The 16,023-nt window shown below is 33.9% G+C and overlaps 1 protein-coding gene across 1 annotated transcript; it reads left to right on the plus strand.

Annotated features, from left to right (window-relative positions):
- The first annotated feature begins 718 nt into the window (after nt 1-718).
- LOC130445316 (pickpocket protein 28-like) lies at nt 719-15,207 on the plus strand. The gene is made up of 9 exons (XM_056780882.1): nt 719-790; nt 4,169-4,414; nt 5,957-6,062; nt 8,498-8,643; nt 9,943-10,144; nt 12,787-12,840; nt 12,905-13,121; nt 14,094-14,352; nt 14,917-15,207. Exons 2-9 carry the CDS (start codon nt 4,224-4,226, stop codon nt 15,140-15,142), a joined length of 1,401 nt encoding a protein of 466 aa, XP_056636860.1. The 5' UTR covers nt 719-790; nt 4,169-4,223; the 3' UTR covers nt 15,143-15,207.
- The last annotated feature ends 816 nt before the right edge of the window (nt 15,208-16,023 follow it).

Here is a 16,023-nt window from a genome sequence, read left to right on the forward strand (position 1 = left end):
TATTCTGGTCAAGATCTACATTCATCTAATTCCGTTCTCGAATAAACTAGCTTTCAATTATTTTTTGGTTTATTTTTCTTTCCACATACTCAAGACCCTTCCATCCCCGTGCCCGTATATACCAATATTCTTATAATATGTCTTGCATTGAGTCCAAATAAGTTCAATGTTTTCTGAACAATTCATCAATGACATACATTTTTTTTCGGTTCAGTTTAGCAATTTGTAGATAGTTTCGGACTCGAGAGTTTTACACTAAACTCCTCATTGTTGACTTTTAACCAAGTGATAATTTCATATTTTTTTGTCGAGTGACTTAATCATAGAATGTGCAGAACCGCTTTCTACCATGGAGGTTTCACGTCTCGACTTATATACTTTCTCTTTTTTTTCTTGGGTAGATTTTTATACGATAAGTTACTACCTGAACATTTTCGCTACAATAGATCTTTCTCATTTCTCAAGACTTGTATTTGTCTTTTAAGAGACCCAACTTTATATTGACACGTAGTACGCGTATGTGTTTTGGTTCTTTTGCGTAGAATTTTCTTCTCACAGGGTCTTAAAGACTTCCTCAGCGGTCAGTTATACACTAGATTTATTATATGTTAACATTCATCATCATCCAATTAAGATAAGGTATGTACATTCTACTATTGTACAATGAAAAGAAAATTGAATTAAGGATAAAATGAGTCGTACTTTGTCGGATAACACTAGTCAACAAAAAACTTCCCAGTGGACAAGATTATGTGCTTCGTAATTATTATAAAAAACATAAATAAGAAAGGTGAGTTCCGTCACATTTTTGTGAGAAATAAATTAATTGTTTTGAAAAATCTTAAGTATTTATGAAAGTCCAGATTTATATCAGCTCTAAAAAAATACATGTTTTCTTAGACCGTTTCACATATCTCCGAAATTAGGAGTCAGGAGTGTTTCTAAATAATGACCAACAGCGTCCGCAAGCATTGCTGGCTCCCAGTTTCTTTGGTAGCGCTTTTCAATTATCGCGATATCTTAATAAAGGCTTTCTCCATCTGGTCATTTAAAGCGCCCATATTTTTAGTGAAAAATTTCAGATGGGAGTGTATTTTCAATGCTCTCCAAGGTTCTCTTTCTTTTTCATTGAAGATGGTAATGAATGATGTATCTTCAATTAATTTTTTGACGTCGGGTTCAAAAAATTCACCATCTCTTATTCCAGCATCATTGAAAGGAGGAAATGTTCGTTTTTAAAATTTAGAACCAGTTCCATCTTTGCCAATTGCGCTTACAAATTTTTTGATTAGTCCTAATTTGATGTGCAAATGTGGTAATATTATATCGGGTTTAACGAAATCTTTCATTTCCCAAAATTTTTGTTCAGGAACGTAAACAGTTCTTGACGGCCATATTGCTCTTACCTAAAGTTCATTACTCTCTTGAGTGTTTCAATTGCATAGTATCTCTATCACGGATAACCATTGGTGTGTACTGAATTCTATCTTTTCTAACATTATGTCATATGTTTCTTTATGAACTCTACAAGCTAAAAGTAGTGATTTTTTTTCCGTTATGACCCATGTTCATAAACCAGTTTTAATATCAAGGTCTCAATAACATTACAGTATACTAAGTCGTTCTCTTTCAGAAACCAAACCAACTGAGCTGTATTTACGGTACATAGTAATTTTAACTTCCAAATTCCACTGTTACAGCCTTAACACTTCACTTTTTTCTTTGGGTATATCCAAATCTCTTATGAGATCATTAAGCTCCAATTAGTTAATCAAATGCGGTGCCTAAGGACTGACAGGAGCTATAAATTCTGTTTCTACTTTTTCGTTTTCATAACTGTTCGAACACTATTTAACACCATAAGCTGGAGAAGGCACAGGAACTTCTTCCGAAGAAGAAGATACCGTATGCTTCGGTTTCCTCGAAAAGCTGTTGATATTGGTCAAGCAGAAATGACAGTCGCTTATGAGAACGGTAGATTTGCTCCATATAACTGGTTTACCAAAAGGTATTGCTGAATAATAAGATACAGCAGATGCGTGGTAATATTTATCCTGGCTGCTAATATCCTGGCTGAAATATGCACGATAGCACTTCTTAATTGAAGGTGTAATAGCCTTTTTTGACTTTTAGGTATTTTTTCACCGCAATTATAACAAAGTACATCGGGAAAATTGCGTGACATTTTACACGATTCAGCTGTCAACTAACTCCCAAAGGTGATTTTGAGAAAATAATTGATGTTAACCCTGACCTTCTTACAGAACTTAACGGTGACAATTTTCGTCGTGAATGATGAAAATTTATATTTTTCTGGTAACTTTTGATGCGCTACCCATATATGCACAACAGATTTGGTTAGAATAACTTTGAGCGTTGCCTAGATGATGCGAAATTTTGATCATATGTTTAAATAATATTGTCGTTAATGTTAAACTTCAATTACTATGTTTAAGTGCTATATAATCGTAGTTATTATGTTTTACATGTCAATGAAATCGATTAGTTAGAAGTTTATAATTAATAGCGTTATAGACTTTTCCAGAAAATGTGAAATATTACCTTTAATCTCGATAAATTATTATTTTCAATATTTTTTTGTATTCAACACAAAACTTATTCATCTAATCAGTATCCCAAAGTTTTTGCTGTCAAAAAAGCTGCTTTCTCTCCAGATAAATGTTTTTCTTTTAATTAGGAGCCAAACAAATCAGCTTTCTCTTTCTTTTAGCACAGATCGCTGTCGTTGAGTTGCACATCAGTAAACAATTAATCCTCTACATTAATCGTTAGCTTGTTGATCTAACTCCAGCTGCACATACGAAAATTCTTTCCTTGGAATACGGAATCTTGTTGTTACCATAATAGTCAGATTATGGATGAATGGTTGGGGTAATTTATTACTAATAATTATATTTTCAAATCTATAAACATTTTATGCTCAATGTGTATTTGGTATTTTGGATCACAAATCGCGTGCAGACAGTTATAGGCTTAGTACATGAACAAATTGGCACAGATCAGCTGTTTCAGCAGTACTACTAACGTCGTATACATCCATTAGATAACCGTAGTTTTTTCATTATTTCAGCTATAAACTTATGTCTTTATAAGTAGTACAGTATTCGGTACCCTAAATGCATAAGATATTTTATAGAGGGTGAAAAAAGTGACTTAATATCCAAAGTATAGCTCAACGTATTCTATAGTTTTAACCCAACCTTCAGCAAGCTCTTTGAGGCTTTGGTAAAACCATTCTTTAGGATTAGATTCAAAACATCGTAGTACTGCATTGTAAACAACTCTTTTGGATTCAAATGGATGTAAATAAATAGTAATCGGACAGTACAAAGTCAGGACTAAATGCTGGCAAAGTGGCATGAATTCAATACCACCACGTTCTTCGATCTTACTTCGTGTAACTTTCACAGTATATGGCTTAGCCTTGTCCTGTTCCAATTCCAATTTAAATCCAATTCCAGTTAACTGAACCTAGATATTTCCACTATATATATCGGCATTGAAAACTTGACTATTAAGAATGAATTAGTAGTACACTGAACTTTCATAAAATCACCAGTCACACAAGAAGACTTTCCACTCGGATCGTCCTCTTTGGATAGGTTCTGGAAATTGTCCTTGTGTAACCAATGATTTTCCACGTTTAGATTGTTTGGATTTTACATCGCAGGTAAGAAATGATCATATTTTAGCAGAGCATGGAGCTACAAACCTCTAACGATTATCTTTAGAAGGTCCAAGGAAGTACTATAATTGACGAGTGCTGGTACAAGGTTTCAACATCACATATTTTCTTTTTTGCCACGGCTGCTTTGAATTGTTATTGTCAATAATGTCTTAACAACACACGAATTTATCGCACTTTATACTATTAATTTTAAAAACGCACTGCGTCATCAATGAACAAAGTAATAAAGATTGAAAGAAAGTAAAGTAATTGTAATCTTCTCAGAATTAGAGAATAGTCTCAAATTGAGGAATTTTCCCATATGAAAACTGACCTTACTATCTATTTTTTAGCAAAAATTTTTATTCAACTTTGGCTGATGTTCTACACTAGTTTTTTCATTGAGGGGGAAATTGAAAACCTATTATGGAATCGAGATTAAAAAAGTTCAAATCAACAAAAATTCTTTTTTTTTTTCAGAATCTGGTGGTTGATTGTGTTTTCCGTAACACTCTCGTCATGTATCTATGCAATAATGGAAGTCTATCATAAATGGGATCAAAGTCCAGTCATAGTTACATTGGCTACTAAAGAAACACCGATCTACTCTATACCATTCCCAGCTGTAACCATATGTCCAAACTCAAAAGTCAATGCCAATATGTATAATCACACAAGTGTTCTTCGAAAAACTTTATATACAAGAAAACAGCTGACACCAGAAGAGTGAGTAGTTAAAACTAATTTTGCGTTTGGTAACTAATAACTCTGAGTCTGATTCCCAGTCAGGAGAATGTCCAAATGATTTTTTGATCAATGAAAATTGTTCGCTGAGTAGAATTTCCGTTTATAATATTTCTTTCTTTTTCTGTTCTTTCAATAAACTGAAAATTGCTCTATACGCTAAGATGGACGGTAGGTGGATCTCTTATGTAGGTGGTAAGAATAAAAATATGGTATGTATCACTAGGATAGATTAAATGGTAAAGATTCAAAGTGTAACCAATGATTCCTATTTCTCTTACTCAATAAGTACTCGTAGGTCTTCTCTTTCATTGGATGACAGTCGTTATGAGTTTCTACTATTTTCATTCCGAGACACAGAGTTAGTTTGAAAATCCCACGTTTTTATAAAAGTGACATTGATTCTTTTATCAGAATTATTTTTTACTTTTTAGTTTGATTATCACTAAAAGCGGGTATCTAAATTTTTCTAAGTAAAATTCAACAGTTACGAAATATTTGAAACCTCGGAATATGTATGAGAGAGAGAGAGTGTTCCATTGTCACAGTTCTACAGAAATCACGTCCAACTATTTAAATATATAATTTTCTTTAAACTTTATACTTTTTAAACCCCTTTCGTGATGATTTATCTTGATTTTGGGTTCCTTTTGTCCATTTTACAGGTGACTAGTGGAATAGCATTTCCTGTATTGAAATAATTTTCAATTTCAATTATATAAAATCCTGAGGGATAGAGCCCAGAGGCAATGAAACTGCCAACAACTGTACCCGCCTGGAGTCACTTAACTGCTGACAGGATCTGAATTCGCAGTGGAAAAGTGGTGGGAAAAAAAACACAGACGCATGACAAGTCGTGTGGCTGTGGTCAGATCAAAACCTTCATATGGAAGACGAACCACTAATACTCGTTGACAGAAATATTGCAACCAAGTAGAGGGAAGGTAAAGATTCTGCTAAGTCTAATCATAGGATCCACAAAAGCCGTTTATTAGACAGGGCTGCTGTTCCGGACTGTTGACAATAGAGTAGAATAGAATAGAATAGAGGAGAAAATTACGATAAATATCTTCTACAATTATTTTATCAACATATGGAGAAAAGTCCTACGATTTGACCTAGTGGAGATTCCTTGCTTCAAAGCCAGCGATGCCCAGAGGATTCTCCATTTCTTGAGAACCTCCATGGGCTAGGCAACTAAGAAGGGATTACCCCGGCAAATAAAACCAAGAAGATGTCACCATTCATAATAGTAATAATAGGAATTATATAATTACCCGGCTTTCCAGATTTTTTAACTGGGAAAGTTTCCAAGTAGACACTATATTAAAATATCAACAAGAATTTGTCAATAATCACGTTTTCGTGTTAAGAAATGTCAATTTATGGTATCAATTTGACGATTTTGCAATTATTCTCGATGCGTTATAACCAAAATAACGAATACGAATTCATCCCATTTGACTTTCAAATTCTCTATGTTATGAGCTGGATTTTGATTAATTGATTTGTGTTATTTTTCAGACGAAAACATATGGAACACTTGAGTCATCTATGCAACTTGAATTATAATATGGGCCTCTTCAAGAAAGTTTATTTACAAAATGATTTTTATGAAATTTTGAATGATGTAAGTAGAATTGAATCCATTCAATAAAAAATCATGTTTTTAGGTAGTTCTCAGTAACTAACTTCTTGTGAAGTCCCGAAGATCTGGTTGAAGGGATTAAGTTGTTCTAAGTAACTTTTCTACTACGGGTATTCGCTGCATTACTCGTATATAACAGAATAATTAATAAATATTGATGTTGTTAATATGAAAAACTAGTCCTTTTATATCTGTTGTTTCCAACTGGAGGTAGTCTATCTATTTTTGAGAAATAAAGAGCACTTAATCAAAAGAAAGATTATAGCACCAGATGTCAATTGCTTAGTGGTGTAATACTTTATGAGGATTGCTATTTACATCAACAGCCTTGGCAGCACTGACTGTTACTGATACTACTGACATGTGAAAACATTCGTGCCATTTGCCATAAGTTGTCACCACAAGTGTACATCAATGAATTCAATAGATCGTCGCGATATACCGTGAGACTTTAGAATATTGCTACTGTTGGATTTCGCAAAAACTGATCAATGTTTAAAAGAAGGTTACTGAGAACATTTGTCAAAGGTACTTCAAAGGTTATGTAAAATATGTGCACATGTGAAGAATCATTAATTTATGCATATAAACTCGAAACAATTGATGTTTCAAGATGAGCCCATTCAAACAAAGTTTATTAGACAAGAAGCATATTTTTGACTGTTTCTTTGGTATACCGATGCAAAACTGGAGATAGGACAATGTAAGTCGCTCAAATTCGAATTGCACACAACCCTTTGCTAGCTGGAAGTTATAGGAGAAAGGATTTATAGTTCATCAGACCAATGCTCAAATAGTTGAATTTTAGACCAGTCAGAAATTCAAGTTACTGGGCCATCTATCACCCAGGTTTCATTTGATGCTAAGTGAATTCTTTATTTTCTGCTTTCCACTGTCACTCCATGGAATCTTTTTTGGATGTCGGATTGTAGTAACAGACGATAGTTTCATCACTTGGTACATCGGATTATACTTTCTTGGTCCTTGCGTCAAATCTCTTGAGATCGCTCTCAACATTTCACTTGCTGTTTTTGCAATGCCTTGAGATTTTGAAGCACCCATCTTGCAGAAATTTTTGTCACATTTGAATGCTCTTGTAGGATTCTTAAAACATTTGTCTGTGCAGCAATTTCTTTTGTTTTTAAAGTCCAGTATCTTGAAAACATTTTTCAAGTAATTTGGTATTTTGTGGAGTAGCCATCGACACAGGACTTCTCGCACGTGGGTCATCTTCTAATGATTCTCTCGTCCATAGGGAAATGGCTAATTTTTGATTCTGAAATTGCGTGATCAATGAGTTTTGATTATAAATATTTTTTCATTGTCAGATCAGATATATAAACAGCAATTCTTTAATGCGTGCTTGAATAAAGGAGGTGGTGTTCGCCGTGATAGAGACAAGAAACAAACACAAGAGATCAGTACCAGAGATCGTAACTCTAGACGATCTCCGAACTAGACTACTAGTTTCGCATGTCTCTATCGAAAATCATTTAAAAAAAGTTAAAAAGACGTGCTGCAGAAGATAATATGTATAGACCTATGGATGTAGATGTAGATTCTGAAACTCCAGATGTTTCGATTATTATTTCAAGGGAGATTGTGCAGAAGACCAAAAACTACAATATTAGATATTATTCCTGCTCAAGACAAATAAGTGAAAAGGATTGCTATGTGAAAAAAAATCTGAAAGAAACGTATGACAGCACATAAATTCAGCTTTAAGTTTCACCAGTAACCATGATGCAACTGATAAGATATCATTTGACGTTGAGATGTCCCTTAGAAAACTTTCAAGAGCAACAACCTTTCATCCTCCAATGCGTACTAAGCCTCCAATTCCAGTGATTCAAAGCCAGAAATATCTTCAATGTGAAGATATTTCAATTAAAACATTTTACATTTTCAACAGTCTTGAAGGACCAATTTGAAACTTGTATAGATGTAAAAAAGCAACTGCCCTTAACTCTTTTGGATTTGTTGCTCCATTTTATTGGCATTATTTTTTGGGTAAACTCAATATATTTGTTTTATAATTGTTTTATTCAGCTGGAAGTACTTTCCGAACATATTAACATCAAACAAGAAACCTTTAGTTGTATAGAATTCGTTGGTAGGTGCTTTTCGTTTTCTTTAAGAGTACCTGGATAACTTGATATTCATTAAAATGTTAATTTCTAATTATCAAGAAGACATTTACCTCCATCAACCAACTCATCTTTACCGGAATTAGGGTGATTATCTCAGCGCTCAGTGTACTAGTGGAAACCAAAACATTTATTGCTGTTTTCCGCCCTGGTTTCAGGTCTCTTCTATCTTTCGATCCCCAAGTCGCCATTTTAAGAACTTATTAAATGGAAGTAACATTTTCGTAATCTTTCAAAGTTGTTTTTAATTGTGATTATATTTTTTTCTAGACGAAGAGCTCATTCCCTTTGCAGAAGTGTCGTTTTTTGGGAAAACCTATATCTTGTAAGGATTCATTTATACCAATAATCACGGATGAAGGAATTTGTTACTCGTTTAATATATTAGATAGATCGAAAATTTTCAAGGGGCGAGTGTAAGTGAATTATTAAATAATATCTGCTTTTATTGAATCATATTTAACACAATCATAGTCATATAGTCTGAAGCGGGTTTCGAAAACCAATCTACAGTTTTTAGAAACCGAAAATGAATATATTATGTACCACGTGTTATGGGGGACAACTAACTTCAATTATTTATTATTACAAGTCACAATAGAGCTTGCAGTATGGATATTCTTGTGTAATAGTTGGCACCAGTTTGACTATTACATTGAAACACACCTTCTCAGTATATCATATGATATTGAGGATTCCCCTTGGGTATCCACTTAATCGTTGGGAGTTTGTATTGGGGTCAACTCTTAGATGTGACTGTCTTGAAGTTGCATTCTACTGTAGGCTTCAACCGGTTCATACTTATCAGTTTTTATCATAAGTTTATATGTAATAATAATATCTAATAATTTCTGGCACTATTGTGATATTGATACTGAATCCACTATCATTACGCTACACGATTTCACTGTCTGACACCAATTTAGATAATTAGGTAATGATCTCAGAGACTTTAATGAAACTATTTACTACACCAGGATGATATTGGTGCAATGAGACTGCATACCAACTAAATATATTTTGTTGAAAATAGCTTTTGCGCGATTTAGCTGCTTCAACAAGTATAATAATTGTTGTACACAAATATTGAGGAGAATAACGGACACTTTTGCTTTTGTATTGGGTTTGGGTGTATGTGAGACCGTTCTAGATTATTCTGGATTAATAAATTCATACTTTGAGAATAGTTGATCAGCAAACCATGGTGCTGGGAAGTTTTCTTCCAAACTAATGAATGAATCGTACAGCACAGTCTAGTCAAGGTCGAATTTTTTATCTGTCACGCTTGTGCCCAACATGTTGGTTACATGCATTTGCTAATCGTCTGCTTCAACATCTTTAGTTGTAAAGAATTAAATACCGAAGGGACTAAACTTCTGCAATAATACAAATTGTACAATGTACAACTCCTAAATATACAAATTATGTTATTGTTTTTTCTTATAATTAATTTTTATCATATGCGCAAAATTTTCCGTGCGCTCTTCTGATAATGTCTATAAAAACAGATTAAAATAAGGTTCTTCCAGATAAGTTTAATAAAACATATGATACGTTGTTTTTGCTAACTCCTGAAGAGTTATCGTTGGGCAAGATTTGTAGCCCTGCAATATTCTCACCATAAAAATGACAAACCGTCAGACGGCATTTGGCAGTTCTTAGTGTGACTAGAAATAGAGCAGTCGTTCAATTGTGTAGTAGTTATGTCTTTTCAGTGCAGAAATAATGAATTTTCACAAAACTGGACATACTGATGACGTATGGACGATTGATAAAGGATACAGCAGTGATGCTCCACTGGAGCCCTATCCTAGAAGAGCTTTATTATCTGGAATTCCAAATGCATTAAACATCAAACTTACATCATATAAAAAAGATTATGACACAGTCTGTACATTTGGTTCACAAGGATATAAGGTAATAATAGTACTAATAATATTATTTTATTGTAACTCAAATTTTGTAAGAATCTGGTTCGTTCAAGTTATACATTAGACATTAGCTGTCTAGCTATTATAAGAAAATTATAATGAAATTTCACATAAAATTCATCATTTGATAAAACTTCGATAGAGGTTTCAGGGGCAATGATATTGTCGACGAATTGGCTCAGCTTGGAGTTACTGACAGATTAAAGAATATGGGTAACACAAAGATGCAGTTATACGAATGCTGATAGGTCCCCACCTTCAGATGTGAGACAAACTCCTAAGACTGCCGATAGAAATATGGCAGTCAAGCAGCGGTGAGGGTAAGAGAATGCAAAAAACGAAGGGGAGAGAAATTTTACAATTTTTTGCAGAAGTAGCCGGTTTTAAAAACATTTAGAGCAGCAGGTGATTGTTTAAGTGAAGTTCAAGAAAATGTTATTGGTGGGAGGGAGTATCGACATGGACATATATACAACTTTATGAATACATGTATTTGACAAAAATTACTTTTCGAAAGTAAAAAGGTTGTATATCACCGTAAAGAATGAATTGTTATTATTTCCTTACATAGTATAAATTCTTCAAATACTGTTTATTCATTTCAATTAGCTAAAAAGTTCAAATTCTAATCTGATCTGATCAATGAATCACCTACAAATATGTTTGTATGGAATTAAATAGTGAATATATACGAGGATTTTATGAGAAGATTATAACCTCAACAATTAATTGATTTGTATTTACTGCATACTCAAAAGAGTACAAGGAATCCAAAATCCTTCTTCATAACTTATACTGGTTGGGTGAAACCTCAGGATTATAAGTTCTTCTACATTGTCATCGTTGATTGAGCATGAATTAATATCCTACATTCCACTGCAACAGTGTGAGCGGCTTGCTGTTATATAGAGTCAGTTATAACACGACTTACTTAGCTCTTAGTGTCGCAAGTCCTGAGGGACTTTTGTGGTGGAGGTTGGCGTTGCATTCCGTTTATTTTCAGAATTAAGTATTGCCTCGACCAAGGTATCAGGTGTGACGCCTTGGTCCAGCGTGACTTGCAGTCCATGTCAGTAAATTTCAAATCTTGAACATTCAAAAAAGTCCAGCTCCGCGTCTTTGTCTGCCTTGCTGCAAGATAGGCATTCCAGGGACTCTTCGTACTTGTATTTGTGCAGGTATGCCCGAAAGCATGTGTGTCAGTTAGTAATTAACATTGCTACGCTTATGCTGTATCCACTTATCCAAGTTGGGAATGAGTTGATACATCGTTAGGTTCACTTTCCCTTCGTCTTTTGCCATAGCCTGTCTCTCCATTGTCATTGGTCGTTCTGCGATAGATGCACTTCTTTTCCTCAGATAATTGCTCAGTAGGTAACATTTCTACTATTACCTTGGTGGCCTTCTTCGAAATTGTATGGAAGGCAATTAACCGGTATACTGATGTCAGCATCATGCGTGTTTCGTTGAATTGTAGAGTATTAGCTCATAGGGCAATGCCATAACGACAATAATTTGGAGCATTCACCTGTGCTGCTTGAGGGCTTTTATATTGGGCTTCATTATTGACAAGGTCGCTCTAACTGTTGATGCTTTGGTAGCTGTATTTTCCACCTGCTGCTTAAAACACACCCTGATATTAGATTGTTGGCTGTGATGTTTCTTCCTGCTACTTACTAGAACCGTTTCTGTATTGTAAACTGCTAGATCCTGACTAATATGGTTGAGATATCTCTCGGTAGAGACATTGAAGAGGTTTTGCAGATCCCTCAAATATTTGCCTACAATGACAAGAGCGATGTCATCGGCGAATGCCGAAAACTGTCGTGCATGATATTCCAGAGAAGTGCCCTAGTACCGTGCGACTCCTCCGGTGGCTCGCTACTCTCTTAGTTCAAGTTCAGTATTGTATTTTATGACTCTGTTCGTGAGTTGGTAGTTGCAGAGCTGCTAAGAAAATAAAATGAGGAAGAAATTCTGAATATAAAGAAGATTATGCTCTAACATGTGCAAAAACTGAATCTATATTTCGAAATATAACTGTAAAGAAATCTGCTCTATTATGTTGGTTTTATGGTTTAAAAAAACAGAAAATACAAATTTCCAAACAGTAACAAAATATATAAGTTTGAGGAAAATTATTAAATATCACTGACGATGAAATAGAAATTTTCTAGCAGTATATATGAAAAACAAATTTAAAAAGATTTAGAAAAACTTACCAGCGAATATAAAGGATAATTTCCCCAAAAATTTCCCCACTAACATTTGTTCTGTTTCTGTTAAGCGTAAACTTTTTGAAAAGAATTGGAGGTCGACAATAAATTAGTTTCTTCGAAAACTTGTGACTACTCAGCCGCAACAATGAATCAATGGAAAAGAAAACATATTTAACGAAAAATGTAACGGGCCCATTGGTATGTTTTCATAACTAAAGAAAAGAAAGATTATTTGGTATCTAATCTATCGCTTTAACGTAATTGCTCTCATCTACGACTATTTGTTTAAAAATTTTCTGTATAAATTTGATCCAAAACTATGATGGACAGGGACAACTGGAAAATAATATTCCTTTACTATCTCATTTTATACCTATTTGAGAGATAAATGGAACTTTTTTTATTACAGGTAGTAATAGATCTGCCATCGAATATTCCAAGATCAATGCAAGGGTATATCATGGTTAGTAGATTCATAGTATCTCAATTTGACTTTGATCGAATTTTATTTGAAAGTTTCTTTCTAGGTACCTGAAAACGAAGTGGTAGTCGTCGGTATCACTCCAGATGTGATTAAAACTTCTCCTGCGCTTAGTGATTATGATATTGAAGCAAGAAATTGCTACTTCTCTCATGAAAAACCATTGAAATATTTCAAAATTTATACAGTTAATAATTGTAGACTGGAATGTTTGACAAACTTAACTCTACATCATTGTGGATGTGTCGCATTTTATATGCCAAGTAAGAAAACAAATTCATTAACATAACAGTTGTAACCTCACTTCCCCAGCTTGAGACTCTTCCTCAGGAAGTGGTATCAGCCTCAGTTAAAGTATATAAATAACTGGTACTTGGATGGGGTGAAAAACTAATATTAAATTCGACGCCCTTAGATTTTTAACGAACGAAGTTCAAAGTGAATAGAAAAGGTGGAAAAGCTGAGAATATCTCATGAAATTCTCCGAAACGATTCTCCAAATCAATTTTTATTGCCGAGAATAACGGAAAAGTTTTCAGTAAATAATGAATTATTTATTAAAAAGTAATAAAGAACAACAATAAAAAAGTAGTTATAAAATGAAAAATAACTCAGATTTCTATATATCAAACTGGGACTTATCTATGAAAAATCGGGATGTTTGCAGCCCTCAACTGAGTTCCAAGTTGTTGTAGTTGAATTTGGTGTATTGGTGGTGGTGTACCAGTTGGGTCCTTGGTGGTAGCCCAACTCCAGCTGTAGAACTGCGGGAAGAAAAAATAAAATAGGGTAGGGAACAGGAAAGTAGATGGGAATTACTAAAGAAAAACGTGTAGGTAGAACAAAATTGAATAATAAGAAACTTATGTTCTAGCATATAGAAAACTGAATTTATATTTGTTTTTAAATATTACCATACTGGAATTGAAATTGAAAGTAAAAATTTACACGAAATAGGTGTTAAAGGAAATCATTTTGAAGATAATTGGAATTTTGTGAGCATTATATATAAAAGCAAAATTTAACAGATATTAGAAAAAACCAGTGAACAGAAGAAATAGAATCACCACAAATTTACTTGATTTTATACTTTAGTTGCATGAATATAGATAGAGAAGCACTATACATACCAGCTATAGTGTCCCGAAGAGACATTGCGTCTAAGACCTATGAAACTTGAATCTAGAGTATATTCACTGATATCAAATAATTAATTGGTTGTAAATATGTTTTAGAAGCAAATACTACCAAAATATGTGGCAAGCGTTCAAGTGAATGCATGAAAATCGCTGCATCAGAGATGGATCTTTCAGATTTGCCAGATTTCAGTAGCCTAATAAATTCAACGAGAAGAAGAAAAAAACATGGTAACGTTTCGAAATGTAATTGTTTACCACCGTGTTCTGAATTGTCATACAATATGGAAACGTCGTATGGAAAATGGGATTGGTCTAGTACTTATCAATCCCTTTTCAATCTTACTTCGATTTCAATGTGAGTAAGTCAAAGTTCGTTTGAATGTTATTGACTCAAATATTAACTAGTGACATGCATTCCTTATTCGAAATTAATGTATAGAAACTTAAAAAAAGGTGAATATTTGCCTATAAGGAACAAGGTAGAGAAAGTTGCTATAAAATTTTTGAGCATTCATCAATGATCGAGGGTTATTCGGATAAAAATTTTTTCCTAATTATAGACAAAATACAGAGCAAAAGCAATTTATTTAAAGGTGTTGGTAACAAAAGAACAATAAGAAAAGTTAAGTGAAGATCTAGACGTGTTAGTTTCTATAACTGATTGAAGATGTAGGTATTTCTATCACGCATGCTGTTAATAATTTGACTATGATGTTTGGTATGTTTGATTCTATAATTTCATTAATATTATCGTCAGTACCACAACCAAATCGTGACATTTTGAAATATTAAATATTTGAAACGTCAAAACAGAAATAAATCAATATGTTTAATAAAGTTAAAACAGCCCATGGAATCTATTTCAGTAGAAAGCTTTGAGTAGTAGATCCTATTTATAGTCATTTTTTCCAAATTTCAGCAAATCAAAGTCGGAGCTAATCGTCTTCTTCAAAAATTCAGACTTCATTTTTTCGCAAAGAAACGCTCTTTATGGACCATTGGACTTTTTGGCTAATTTTGGAGGGCTCTTAGGTCTTTTCACAGGATTTTCCCTATTATCCCTCATGGAAATAATTTATTTCTTAACTTTGAGAATTTTTTGCAACTGCAGATTATATGGATATTGGGCAGGTAAAGAAAATTGATTATTTTTCACCAAATTTAGTTCCTTGCTTACACAAATCATGAAAATATAAATTTTTGTATTAGATTATGTAGTTTTATTTAAGTATTCCTTTATCCGTGTTTTTTCTGCTTATATATATTGAGCATAGATGACCCTATAAGAATTCAGTAACCTATACTACAAATCATTGAGGGAGCTCCGGAAATCGTGGGGATTTTATGCAAACCCAAGAAGACTAAGATTAAAGTCTTCACGAGGTGCCATAAATAACTGTATAAGTATTAGTATAAGGTTAAGAATACCTTATACTAAGCGAACAAAAGCTTCAGCACACCAAAAAGTATAAGTGGCTGGACAGAAAACACCTTGAAATCCTATATGGAAAAGTAGTGCAGGGTCTTCACGCCAGCTATGTGGCTAATATGGAAAATAAATTGATTGAATTTTTTTACTATAATGTGGATGCATGCAACAAAAATGGCAAAGTCAACAATGTCGAACTCCCCACGAGCCGATGGACCTTTACCAATTAGCATCAGCATACAGGATACCTACGTTCACTACCAGACAAAAGATTCTGACAAAATGCTACTGTCAAGGTACTGTCAATGGCCATGAATTTAATAGACGGAAGGATCCAAACAATAAGACAAGCAAAGGAGTATACAAGTGCAAAGGGGATGAAGAACACATGCTTACCCTAAGAAGATACGGTTTTGTTATGCAGATCGAGCCGGTGGCAATATTTACCGCCGCCCAGCTTCCTGATAATAAATACATTAGTACACACCCCTGTCTATGACATGACTACCAAATCAAAGCTGAAATGCTGCAAGGCACTTAATGTTCGGGGGTGGGACCGCTGTTCTAGTTCCTTCTCTATAAGGAGCTACAGAGAAC

The sequence above is a fragment of the Diorhabda sublineata genome, chromosome 6, assembly GCF_026230105.1.
Source record: "Diorhabda sublineata isolate icDioSubl1.1 chromosome 6, icDioSubl1.1, whole genome shotgun sequence".
In the NCBI taxonomy this organism is placed as follows: Eukaryota; Metazoa; Arthropoda; class Insecta; order Coleoptera; family Chrysomelidae; genus Diorhabda; species Diorhabda sublineata.